General features: G+C 37.0%; 1 protein-coding gene across 1 annotated transcript in view; it reads left to right on the top strand.

Annotated features, from left to right (window-relative positions):
* LOC137404706 (transcriptional enhancer factor TEF-1-like) overlaps positions 1-13,815 on the top strand; it is a 67,767-nt gene that overhangs the window by 35,847 nt on the left and 18,105 nt on the right. Inside the window, exon 9 of the mRNA XM_068090940.1 lies at positions 1,424-1,576. Coding sequence (XP_067947041.1) covers positions 1,424-1,576 — 153 coding nt within the window. The remainder of the gene's footprint in view (positions 1-1,423; positions 1,577-13,815) is intronic.

Genomic DNA, 13,815 nt, shown 5'->3' with positions numbered 1-13,815 from the left:
AATAAAGTCAATATATTCTTTTCTTTTCAGCTTTTTTAGTAACAGTGTTAATTATTTATGCACAATTTGCAATTAAGGCTTAATTCATATGTTTATTCATTCATTCATGTTTATTCATGTTTATTACCCCTTTTGCGCTGCTGCCGGATCTCACCGGAGAATATGTTGGTTTGGTTAATTCACTGTTTCACTAGCGGTTTGATTTAAAAAAAACACCAAAAAACATGATGGATTACAATAACCTAGTCATTCCAGTTGTTTATCGCTTGATATTCGAAGGAGGTTGTTTTCGGTTAGAATAACATTTGGCGGCTGTTGACATAAATAGTGCTAAGTGACATCTCAGGCTTGCCAGATCCGCCAGCTGCATCCGATGAAGCCAGTTTATCAAGTCTAAGTTCTAATGTACTTATGAATGTGATCAAGCCAAAATGTGTGCCACTTCACTTTTGATTTCCCTCCATTTATTAGACGTCTATCAACAACTTGGCTGACATTCAAATAAGTTCCCGCCATCGCCATCGGTTTCAGTTAAATTGTTTGACACTTCTAACCATCAAAGATACAGAAGGATGCGTTTTTACAATAAATAGAAAATATAACAGCTGACTAATTGGCTAGCACCACTTACTCTCTTGCCTAAAGTGAGAGAGTAAGTGGTGTAAGTGGTGTAATAGCATCACCACTTACTCTCTTGCCTAAAGTGAGAGAGTAAGTGGTGCGAAACGTTTAATAGTAAATTTTATGATTAATTTCTTATGTCCAACCTGTAACGAGTATAAACCTTTTTAACTGGACTTGATACAAATCCTATACGTAAAGTACCGCACTCACTTCATAGTTCATATCCTCCGCATCCATGGCTAGCCAATGTCTTCCTAGAATAATCGTCTTTCTCATGCTTTCCATTTCTGTTCTTCTGTTTTGTTGTCATTCATTCAGCATCATATCTGCCGAGCCAAGAGTGTAATTCTCTCCGCTGAATTTGCTGACCTTTGGTTTCTTGGAGGTTTATATTTTTTGCTCAGAATCTCCTGCTCAAATTGAGCATAGCATGCTTTTAGGTAAAAGAGAAAGCTATTCATGGTTGCCCTCTTGCACGGTTAACATGGTTGTGTCAAAGGCTGCGCAATGTTCCCAGTGCATTGTTTATGCTGTTGAATTTAAGCATCAGTTTTGGTTATTCTGGGAAACGATAAGTATTCTACTTGGCCACTGGTTTTAGGACACCAGTCTTACATAGTCTGGTTAAATCTATTTGTTTATTTCTGCCTTTGCTCCAAAAAAAAATTAAAATTAATTATCACCTTTATTACAAAATTGCTTGTCAAGCATAGAGCTGTAGCTCAAAGAACGCTGCCCAGTGACACTTTGAACAGTTATGTCGGAGTCATGCAGTTAATTGATTGAGTGTGTGTTGCAGACGGAGTACGCTCGGTTTGAGAACGGCAGATTTGTCTATAGGATACACCGGTCAGCCATGTGCGACTATATGGTCACATTTATACACAAGCTCAAGCAGCTGCCGGAGAAGTACATGATGAATTCCGTACTTGAAAATTTCACTATTTTACAGGTGAGCTACTAGATGTACTAGGCCTGTAACAATGATAGTAGCTCTATGATTAATACCTCTATGATTGCTTACTTCACTCGCTAAGAGAGAGAAACTTGATCACTTTTCATACACGATGAAATGTTTGGGCCTGCCTCACTAACTAGTGACGAATTATGCGTGAATGTTTGCTCGTCCTCTAAAATAACTGGTTACAACTTGAATTAAATTAAATTCATTTCAAATGCGGTTTGAAAAACCATTCAGTTCATCAGTTCAACCTTGGAAGCTTTTTAAGAATGTACTATGCTAGAATCGTACATGGGGATGATTCAGTTAAACTCTCCGTGTATATTCAGTCATGGTTAGCTATGTAAGAAAGGCAATGTATACCGAATTAAATTAATATACTAGCTAGGCTTTGAATATTTGCATTTTCTGTTGTACGTTTGTGAGTTGCGCCGCGTTTGATCGTGTCACTTCCAAGTGATTAGCCGTAAACTCTTTTATTGAAGTCGCAATAATAAATTGATTTGTGTTTCGTCGGATTCTATCAAGGGTGCCGAGATGCGAGCTAGTTGTGAGCCTTTGTAAAATGTTAATACCGAATGTCATTTTCATGCAGATCCTGCCCTATAGGCGTATCAGCTCCTTTGATCTCTTCTGTCGCGCGGCTTTGAAAAGAGAGGATGCATTAGATCTTTGAATAAATATTCTCACTTTAAATCGGCGGGCATTTGATTGTTCTCGGGTGACTCTCAATCTTCCTTTCAATTAGCCTTTTATGCGAGTTGAACTCCGCTTGGATAACATTGCGATGCTCTCATTGTTATAATAGGCAATTAGATTCCCTCCGAGTTGAGACGTAATCAGGTCATAAAGTAAACATGTCCGAAGTGAATTCCTAGGATAACTACGATGTAATTGAGAGAGAGTTGTGAGTGTCATTCGTACTGCTTTTGGGTTGGCCGTCATTTAGAAGGAGATATACATTATTCAGGAGGTCTGAGAGTATCAGTTCGACTAGAAATATTGTGTTAGTGTAAACTTGATACCTGAGTGGTTTGTTCTACTCATTGTTGAATTCACTTATCATCTAATTTGGAGTGGAGAATATTAACTAGTGTTATTATAACCATATTGGTATAATAGTATAATACTAGGTTAATAGTGTAGGTTATTTTAGTTGTAATTATTGCCTATCAAATATATATTATAGTCATTATATATATTATACAGTGGCAGTAGTACTAGTAATGATGATTGTATTAGTAATACTAGTAATGATGATAGCAGAGGTAATACTAGGGATGATGGTAATAGTAGTAATACTAGTAATGATGATAGTATTAGTAATACTAGTAATGATGATAGTAGAAGTAATACTAGTAATGATGATAGCAGAAGTAATACTAGTACTGATGATAGCAGTAGTAATACTAGTGATAATGATAGTAGTAGCAATACTAGTAATGGTGATTGAGGAATACATGCTATGATGCCAGTAAAATTGTCTTGCTTTCCTAGTTGGTGAACAATTCTCCTTGTCTAAGTGGGGTGACACATCGCTAGGAAAGGTATTTCCCCCCAATAGTGTTTGTTAACCATTCCTTGACCCTTTGTTTACCCGCATATTCAGACATAACTAGCTTATACTTCATGAAAAGGTGGCCAACCTCATATTGAAATGGTTAGAGAAAAACATGGTCGTAATGTGATTGTAGTGCCTACCTGCTAAATGCATATGTTCGATGGAATGCTTATCACAGAGGTTCTTCGATCCAGATATTTCAAAAAAGGGAGTTGTCTGCACTATTAAAGAATATTGACTTGCTTTATTTAGGCTTGGGATATCTTGTTGGTAAAGCTAGTACCACATCGCAATCACATGTATAGTTCATTTTTTTCGCCTAGCGCTATGTCATTTGTTAGCTTTTATACAACAAAAAATTTGAATAACACCATTTTTATATTATATTTACTGTTGGGTTATACAATAAGGGTTAAAAATTAGGTCACATATTTACATAAATGAGAAGATATGTTGTGAGTGGGATTATTGAAGTTTCTCATCGAATTTTAGCGTATAGATTCACCTCATAGAATATCGTCTCAGGTCATAGCATACTTCGTCAGATCGTAGCATACTGTCTCAGATCATAGCATACTGTCTCAGATCCTAGCATAGTGTGTCAGATCGTAGCATACCGTCTCAGATCATAGCATACTGTCTCAGATCATAGCATACTGTCTCAGATCATAGCATAGTGTGTCAGATCATAGCATACCGTCTCAGATCATAGCATACTGTCTCAGATCATAGCATACTGTGTCAGATCGTAGCATACTGTCTCAGATCATAGCGCATGATGTCCTGCCGTATCACCCTATCAGATCATAGCATATGGCGTCAGATCGTGGTTTATAGAGTCAGGCTGTAGCATGGCGTTGGATAGGTTTTATGACAACATACTCTACTTCTGCTCTTGCTGTCTAATTTGTGGTATTCTGAAAATGGGGATTCTATTTTCCCCTGTTTATTTTGCTAGTGTTTATTCTTCTTGCACTCAAAAAGTGCTTCTTGACCTTGAACCTTTAGAAGATTGGGTTCGGCTGACCAAATATAAACATTCATATACATATAAATGAGTTAAACATCAATTTAGGTTTGTGTCCCTCGAGTAAAACATGGAGTAAAACATGCTCGTGGAGAAGAGTTTAGGCGGCCCTGGGAATAATTCCCTAAGGTCAGAATTTGATGTAAGTAACACACATGCATTAGAGCAGGCTCTTTGATCTGATGCTAAATTGTTGCCTGTTGCCTATCGCTATGGTAATATGATGATTAGTAACACCTGGATGTGGATACGGCTACCTACTTGAAGATTTTAGGCAGTTTCTGTCTTGTTCATAAGTGTAGTATAGTTACTGTATGAAGGATATTTGATACGCGATTGACGTCGGCCTCTAACTGTGACAAATGCATGAAAAGGATGGAAATGGTCTATTCTGTTCTATAAAATTTGGGGTTGTCCAATCAGTAACAACTATAATCACCCATCATAAGAACACAATTCATTGTTAAATGCTTTTGACATGCCTTGCTAGCAGCTCTAAAGTTTGTGATCTTACAACCGCCCGATGTCACAACAACTCGATGTTACACTAACTATGCGTCACATCATCTTGGTGTCATATCATATTGGTGTCACATCATCTTGGTGTCACATCAACTTGGTGTCACATCAACTTTGTGTCATATCATCTTGGTGTCACATCATCTTGGTGTCACATCAACTTTGTGTCACATCATCTTGGTGTCACATCAACTTTGTGTCACATCATCTTTGTGTCACATCAACTTTGTGTAACTCTAATCTGATATCACCACAAGTTGGTATCATATCAATCTGTAGATATCTTTTATTATTTCAATTTTCTGTCATATCAACCTGGCAGCACAACATCCCTCAGTTGTACCACACCTGTGTTGATGGCCGTACAAATGTTTATCATTTTCACCTGCTAAGTTGGCACACCGGAGTCATACCAACTGCTGGTATATCGAAAAATTTACTGTTGCTTTTTAACTATAAAAAAATTATACATTTTTATTTCACTCACACATATTAGTTACCTTTCAACCGATTGTCTTGTTGCGTTAAGTCATCACTTGTCGCTAAGAGATATATTACAACATGGCAACCAAGGGCACAGTAAGGTCATTTAGGCAAAAAGAAGCATCGGCGTGGCTAATTCGATGAAGATGAATTCTCTAGTTGTGAGAGCTATTCAAGGAATGTTATCATGACCTATATAGGGGTGTCACATAATTGCACACTGAGCGTCACTTTTATCTTTGCAGCCAGTATCGCTTTAATATGTGTAGACTTGCATCATATACAAGTGTTATCAGTATAACAGTACTCGTAACACGCCACGTGGTTAACTTGTATAAGTGTAGTTGTGGGTTGTTCGGAGGTAATAGGGGTGTCTCACGGAGGTAATAGGGGTGTCTCATGAGCCCCTATAGCAGTCTTATTATTGAAGCGAATTCACTTGTAGTCTGATAGTAACCTCTGTTAGTCATTATGAAATGGCAAATATTGGAGAAGGGTCTTTAGAGTGTGTATACAGCCTTGTTATATTAAACAGGTGTGGCATGTAAAGCATTAAAATTTGATAGTAAACTATGGATGCCAATTCTCTAATGATGTCCTCAAATTATTTTTCATTATTAGTAGTTCAAAAAATACTAAATCTTACATGTAAATTTAGGAAAGGGCAGTTATATAGATGGTTGTACCTGAGAAATCATTGCGAGGATCTCTTGTGTAAACATTGAGTTTCTAGTTACACCGAGTTGTTTCTTATAGCCAACCGCCATTCATTAGCACTCAATGGAAGAGATTGATTGCCATCAAATGACCAGAAACTGGTTGCAATCACTTTTAGTGATAAAACACTTTTCTCTCTTAGTATTTCTGCTCACAAGTATTTCCACTAACTCATAATTAGTTTACAAATTGTCTGATGAGTTGTGCCTATTTTGGACTACCGATATTGCATCTTCAACATTCCTTGTGTGAATTTACCTCTAGGCTGTAAGAGAACTTGCCTTATGTTGGTTACCACTATATCTGATCGCATCAACCAAATAGTAACAAATTTTCTAGATCTTACATAATATTAAACCCAAATTCAAATGTAGATAATTATTTATTCATATTCGTGACATAATTCACTTGTGTTACAAGCTGAGATCTTTTTTCATTAATCTGCTAGATTTGTATTTTTGAGTTTGAGTAACTAAAATATCTGCATAGGTTCATCTTTAATCAACCCTGTTCCAGTGCATTTAAGATTGTTAACTCTCATTTCCGTTGTCAACTCGCTGATGTCATGCACTATGTTTCCATCATGCGGATGATGCGCATTTCAAATTGTGCGCGCGTTGAATTACCATGCGATATGTGTCAATGGACAATCGCGTGTTGTAGATAAGCGTGGACGCTTGTTAGAAAGATAAGGAATTCTACGGCAGAGGTCAAAGCGGTCACTCCTGTCTCATCAAATCGAAATAGGAATGACTAAAATGTGAAAAATGTTTAAAATGTAATAGCTTGTGCGGCATTCATTTTGGGCATTCGCTCGTGCCATTTCCATTATTTGATAATATTACACATTCGACAAAAATTTGCGAGTAACAAAACTCATTCGACTTGCGGGGTTTTTTGCTGCTTCCATCTTGCGGATGATGCAAACTTGTGGATTAGCGGATTAGCTGCGACATCGAAACATAATGGTAGCAGCTCTTAACTAGTCATTACACGAGCCATTTCTTACACACTTAGCGTAAAATCTCTACTTGAGCGCAATTATACTTGGCCAGCGTCAAAGATTCCGCATACCCAGTTTCATCTCATGTCTGTCTCTTTAGCACAAGGTAAAAATGTTAGAGATGATTATCAGGGTGCTACTAATGTTACATCGAGTCGCTGCTGTAAGTACACGTAGATAGTATTTCGATAGCGTATGCTCAGGCTTGATGGGTACGAACACCAGGTAATAGAACGAAATTCCTCTTGCAGAATCTAAAACCTGCCTTCTCTGCGTATTTAACTTTTTGTTCAATAAATTTAGGGATGATTATGTGGAGTCCAAAGTAGCTAGACAAACTAGTGAACTGCTGAGCACTTTTCATACCAATGTTAGGTCATTGAGATTGTTTATTACTGTTGATTGAAAAGTTCAGCAACCGTTCGGTTCTGTACACAATTAAAAGTGCGATACCAATCAGATTTTATGGTTTTTTTTTTAATTTTAAATTAGTCATTTTTCCTCATAGTAAACTGGTAGGAAATTGTGTAGTAGGAAAAACATATTTCAGAAGGCCACAATTTCAGTTTTACCCGTTTCGTTTCCATGTATCAAAGGTTACTGCAATAGTCAAATCTTACAAGCGTAGAAATCTCTCAAACATAAAAAAACATCTTGTAACCTTGTAGAATAGCAGGCGACATAACAGATATACTAGACTACTAGAGCATTATTATATCAGTTCTATGAGCTCTTCAAGCCTTGTAGGTTATTCACTACCTTATATATTGTTCTTCTTAGCAGGAGTTAAAGTATATTTCCCTTTGATCTACAACAGTGATTTAGCATTTCTAGCCTCAGGATCTTACTTGTTCGCTGGTCATCTCTTATCTCTCTCATTTTGGATGAAAAAAGTATACACTTGATTGGGCATCTTTAGAAAAGTCTTAGAAAATGTTCTCTCACATTATTCTCTACTCTTATGCCACAAGAATGCACTCAGTGCATAAGCGATTTTGGTTAAAATGGTAGAATCGTTGTAACACAGATATGACTGTGGAAGAAATTGCCTAAGGAATGTTAAACCGTGATGGTTGAATTTGAACTGTCATTGGCCTGAGCAGCAGCTGTGAGGCTGAACATTTGGTGGCTGTAAATTTATTCCTTTCTCATACATTTATCTTCTGTTCTCTCTAGTCTGAACGAAGGATTGCGGTTAAAATTACATTTCAGGGTGCTAAGAGCATCATTAGCCGAGTACTTAGCGTTTGACCATAGATCAACCAAAATCAGTTTAAAGTTGCAGCTGTTTTACTATAAAGTTAGATGTGGTGTGGTAATGACTGCACGAAGAAACTGGTTGCAGTCAGATTGGTCGATATTCAGCTTTCAGTGTCACACCTGTCCGCGCTAACTGTCAGTTATATAGTACAATATGTGGTATGCATAACTGCCATTTCTTGGCTGTTTAATGTTGATTTGGATTTTTAAAACATCACTGGCACATGGCTTTCTAGCTGGTTCTTGGTAATAAACATAGTCTCTATACAAATACCTTATATAAGGTAAGGTAAGAGAGGCAGAACTGAAATAAGACAAACGGCTAACTTATTACTTTTCCATGAAACTCTCAAATGTCAAATAAAAACAGCAGAATTTTACACTTTTTCCGTGTTTAAGATTTGTCCACTCATGCATGCTCATAGCTTCACGTTTATAGCTATCATTTTATAGGTTTTATTTAAGTTTTTTTTAAATGAATTTGTCTGGTTTTTTTCTTTGGATCGCGGATTATTCAGCAGCGCCACAAAGTTTGTAATGATTTTCTTTACGCTTCCATTGCATGAGACTCGAGACGAAAAAGCAGTTTTATCAATGCTGGCCAGTTATATTTTATAGTTGTAATGAGAATTGAAAGCATAAAATATGACAGAAAGAGTATAACCCACAACAATTTTTCTGCAATATAAAATGTGTCACTATAAAACACTCGCCATAATTTAAGCGGCTCGCTTTAAATTTAACAGTAGCTCTTACTTTGTAAAATCATGTTAGATGTTAACGGACAGCACAAATTTTTTATTGCATTTAAAGTCACAAATAACATTACAGACTGGGGTTTGAATTATATTTTTTATGAAATTCTTACCAAACACGTTTTATCAACAATGTTTTTAAATTTCCTAATTGCATGAAAAGATTTCTTGCAGGCGCACTCCACAAGGTATACACACATGTTGATTGGTATAACTGTATAGCCACTGCTCCAAAGTTAATCCGGGTCTTATAAATACTGCGCAGACTATTTCTGTCTGTCTGTACGGAGACCTCTGTCTCCTTCAACCGTTTGTTATAATTATCTTGCCATGTTTGGTAACCAAAACATGTGGCTTGGCGATTAGACGGAGAAGTGTGTTAGAATGGCCACCAATGAAGGGGCTTTTGTCTCGCGTTCACATATTGGCTAATCGTCAGTGTTGCCATCGTATATCAGTGTGCCATCGTATATCATCCGCCTACGTTTTGCTAAAAGAGATTACCTCCCTAATTCACAGCACGCAGCTTGCGTCGTGAGTGTTTGTTTCCACAACTGGTTTTCTGTCATCAGATCGATGCAAAAAACGAAATCATATCATGATTGTATTGATACTAGATGTAATTTTAAAATGCTGCTAGTGGACTTTATTAGCCTTGGGAATTGATCTGCTAGCTGACACACCCCTTTCTCTCTTACTCTGTTAGTCATGATCTCGCAGGTAAATTAAGTAGGCCTAATTATGATAAAGCTTATTCACCTATTATAGTGTGATGCTAACCATACCTGGGAACATATCATGAGCCAAATTCATTAAGTCATCTAGTCAAATCAAAAATAATAGTATAATAGAGAAGCCTGGAAAGCTAGTAATCTTGCCAATTGTTTGAAAAGTTTATAAGACCAGAACATTGTTGCATGATTTTAAATTGTTTGTTGAAGTTATTCTACTAGTTGTAAGTCTGAGATGCGTTCTCTAAAATATGAGAAACTAACTGCCAGCTTTGGCCAGTCTAATCACGTGGCTGCTCATTGCTTCATGCGATTTGCATAGCTCCTAATGTCTCGTGTATAGCCAGCCCTGCGTGATTTGAATTTCCCTCCGAAATGCCTATTATTAAACGGAGAGACTATAATTACTTAAGCCTCTCTAGATATTAATTATCGCTAAAACCTCTATTAACATCTGCTATCATTTCAATGCATCAAAGATAAGAGCATCTTAAAATTGGAAGACCTGGATTTCTAGGTCGTTTGATCTCTCGTCCCGAGGTGGCGGTCGCTGCGGTAAATCTCGCTTCCCGCATCCCTGTTTGTTTTGTAAGTAAAGGCTTCCTTTCTGTGAAATGTAACCTGGTCGGTAGATGTAGTCAACAGGACAACGAAGTTTTTTGTATAAAGTTTAAACATTGATAATTGTGTTTAGCGACCTTTTACTCCACACTGGCAAATCTACGCTTAGTTGACGTCAACAATTAGTGTCTGTAAAAACTCAAAAGTGGTTGAAAACTGATGAAGGAGGTAAGCTTGGTGCTTGCAGAAGGCACTATCGCTAGGGGCACGCGTGTCATATAGCCCTGACATGTTCACAATATCAGTATTCACAGTATCCTTATCCTCACTTTTGCTATTTCTCGTGCCGCTATCAAGTTGAGCCGCATTACGAAGTCTTCTCAAGTTGTCGTACGTATCATACTGACATAAACAATACAAGGAGAAACTCTGGCTAGCCATCCCGTCTGACATGTCACTCTTCATTCCATGTAATACAATCATGTCCATGGTCAGTATTGTAGAACATTCTTGTAAGGAGAATACAGCGAGAATAATTGTTCTTTCTGATTATAACGAGTGCATTTGAGCTTGTACCTTGAGGATATCTCACTGGCTAGTTGGTGCGAAGAGGAGTCTGGGAATAAGAGAGTGCGTGTGATTTGAACTCTGCTGTCAGCAGCCATTAGCTATTAGGTCTGTGACACGGGCTATATGTACGAAAGTATCTTGCAAGGATCCTTTGTTGCTTTGGATGCTTGGGAGCTCTGTTGACTGCTCTTTAGTGCCCCCAAGTACGCTAATCGCTGCAAGGGTCTAAAGGAGACTCTATGGGCGCGGAGCGAAATGGAGCGTGGCAATATATGACTCGAAACTTCCAGATTTCTCAAACTGTTACATACATGAAAGTGGGCCTTGCTTCCTCTCCTGTAAGCTTTTGCAATATAGCTTTACGAAATGTTTTTGTATGTAGTAAATCTTGTGCTGTCTGTCGTCTGATTGAAGACTGACTGTCTTGCAATAAGAGCTCAACTGCTGGAGCGAATAATAGTAATGAACAATAATTGCAATCAATCAGTTCCGCTATCACTGGTCTAAACAGTAACATTATGACTAGAGTGTCGATAAGACTGAATCTACCTCTTCTTTTTGTCACTAAGATAGGCTTCATCTTAATATCTGCCCGCTGCCGTTTGACAGATAGCTAACAAAGGGGGATAATGGAAAATTCATAAAAAATTTACTGATGAATTATTTCTCAAGGGTCCTACACAGCTATTAATCTTGTAAGCAAACATGTTTTGTGTTCTGATTGACAAGATCGCACTTGACACGAGTTGTAAATTACTGCCTGCCACGAGACAAAGATACATTTCAGCGCAGCAGAGCCGACAGACCGCTACTACCCGGCAATGGCAGCTGCGCTCTTCATATCTTGAGATCATCTACAAACTTAACGGAACCCAAGGAGCTCCTCGTGTCTTTCATTAATCACATCAGACATGACATTAAGTGAGGAAAGTCATTATCGGACCCGGTGCCAGTTAAAAGGGAATGGCGGTATTTTTCACTAGTTCCCTAGGGCCCTGGCTGTCTTCATTATATTTTAGCTTAAAAATCAACAGCGTATATTGTAATTATGTGCTGGAGTAGGAAGCTACTTAAAATATCATTATGTGCGGATATGCACTCATTTAAAACTGCGTTGCGAGTAAATAATTTATTAAAAAAGGGATGAGTACTCCAGCATCGGCAACGTGTAGCGTTGCAACGATTCATCGTCAACGTTCTAGTCTACCGGAACATAATGTTGAATATTTATGAGAAACGGGCAGTGGGAGGTACACACGCTGAGATAGACCTTGATGGATATTGGCTTACTTGGTTTCCTTGACAAGTAGCCATTGTTTGGAAGGCTTTGTTGTAATCACGAAAACATCTTGCTGAAAGGTTCTTTGTTCAGATCCATGGTCAGGAAAGGATCTACTCGGGCATCGCTGATATTATTTCAGACATTCAGAAATTTGATATGGTATTTTATTCCTACAGTGATAAAGTGGTTTACCATAGTATAAATTTGTCAGAAAGAATCAATTTAAGTTTTCTTGTGATAAAGACAGCAGTGAAGTCTATACACATTTCACTGATCAGCGAAGTCTACACACGTCCTACTGATCATTGAAGTCTATACATGTACAACTGATCAGTGAAGTCTATACATGTCCAACTAATCAGTGAAGTCTATACATGTCTAACTGATCAGTGAAGTCTATACATGTCCAATTGATCAGTGAAGTCTATACATTTCCAACTGATCAGGGAAGTCTATACATGTCCAACTGATCAGTGAAGTCTATACATGTCCAACTGATCAGTGAAGTCTATACATGTCCAACTAATCAGTGAAGTCTATACACGTACAACTGATCAGTGAAGTCTATACACATCCTACTGATCAGTGAAGTCTATACACGTCCAACTGATCAGTGAAGTCTATACATGTCCAACTGATCAGTGAAGTCTATACATAGATGCTTGAACGTTTGAACAATTATAAAAAGGATAAACTCTCTTTGTTGAAGTGAATTTCTTAGGTATTACGATGTTTTAAAAAAGTAGTTGTTAATGATAGATATAGCTAATTAGTCTTTGTTAAAGGAAAGTATTATAACTAGAAATTCCACTGTCAAACAGCCCACTACCAAAGTGATATTGGAAAAAAGAAAGGGTACTGATGGTTGAGAAATGCAATATTAGCAGTTAAATGGCACTGCAGTGCAATAGGATAACTGCAATGGTAGCTGTAATGTACTGGGTGTGGGTGTTATTATATACAACAAACAGCAATAATGAAAGGAAAAGATTATGTGTTTATATCTCTCCCCTGCAATAGGAGAAATGCAATATTGGCCAATATTAGAAGTAAAATGCACTGATATTAATAGAATAACCAATATTATTAATATAATAATAATATAAAACCAATGCACAATTTTGTTTACATTTCAAAACATCATAGCTAACAATATCAAGAAGTGATATTTATATAGATTTTTAGAAAATCTATCTAAAAAAGTGTTTGGTTATGACAAACAGCAATAATGAAAGGAAAATGTTGTTTATATCTCCTCCTGCAATAGGAGAAATGCAATATTAGAAGTAAAATGCACTGATATTATTAGAATAATCAATATTATTAATATAGTAATACAGTAATAATAGAAAACCAATGAGCAATTTTGTTTACATTTAAAAACGTCATAGCTAGTAATATCAAGAAGTGATATTTATATAGATTTTTAGAAAATCTGTACTACGTAGTCATTGTTCTGTAGTCATCCAAACTTATAATTAAATATTGTAATAATCTTATAAGAATCGTTAGAAAAAAATATCATCGTTATTTCCTTTACTTACACTGCGTTGGACATCAGTTAGAATACCAAAGTACTCAAATGTGTCAAAAATGTCAGATACTTTGAAATCGGCAAAAATGAAACAATTTCAGTACTCCTACGTTAATTACAGAAACCTTCGGCAATTCGGCAATATTATAGACTGGTGAAATGCGCACGGTTTTTTGTTAAATGCGCACGACTTAATCGTTCTATTCCCTGTCGCTCGGCGTTTCAAT

This window comes from Watersipora subatra, chromosome 9, assembly GCF_963576615.1.
Source record: "Watersipora subatra chromosome 9, tzWatSuba1.1, whole genome shotgun sequence".
Lineage (NCBI taxonomy): Eukaryota > Metazoa > Bryozoa > Gymnolaemata > Cheilostomatida > Watersiporidae > Watersipora > Watersipora subatra.
The sequence above is the reverse complement of the archived record's forward strand: the minus strand, read 5'-3'. Positions and strand labels throughout refer to the sequence as shown.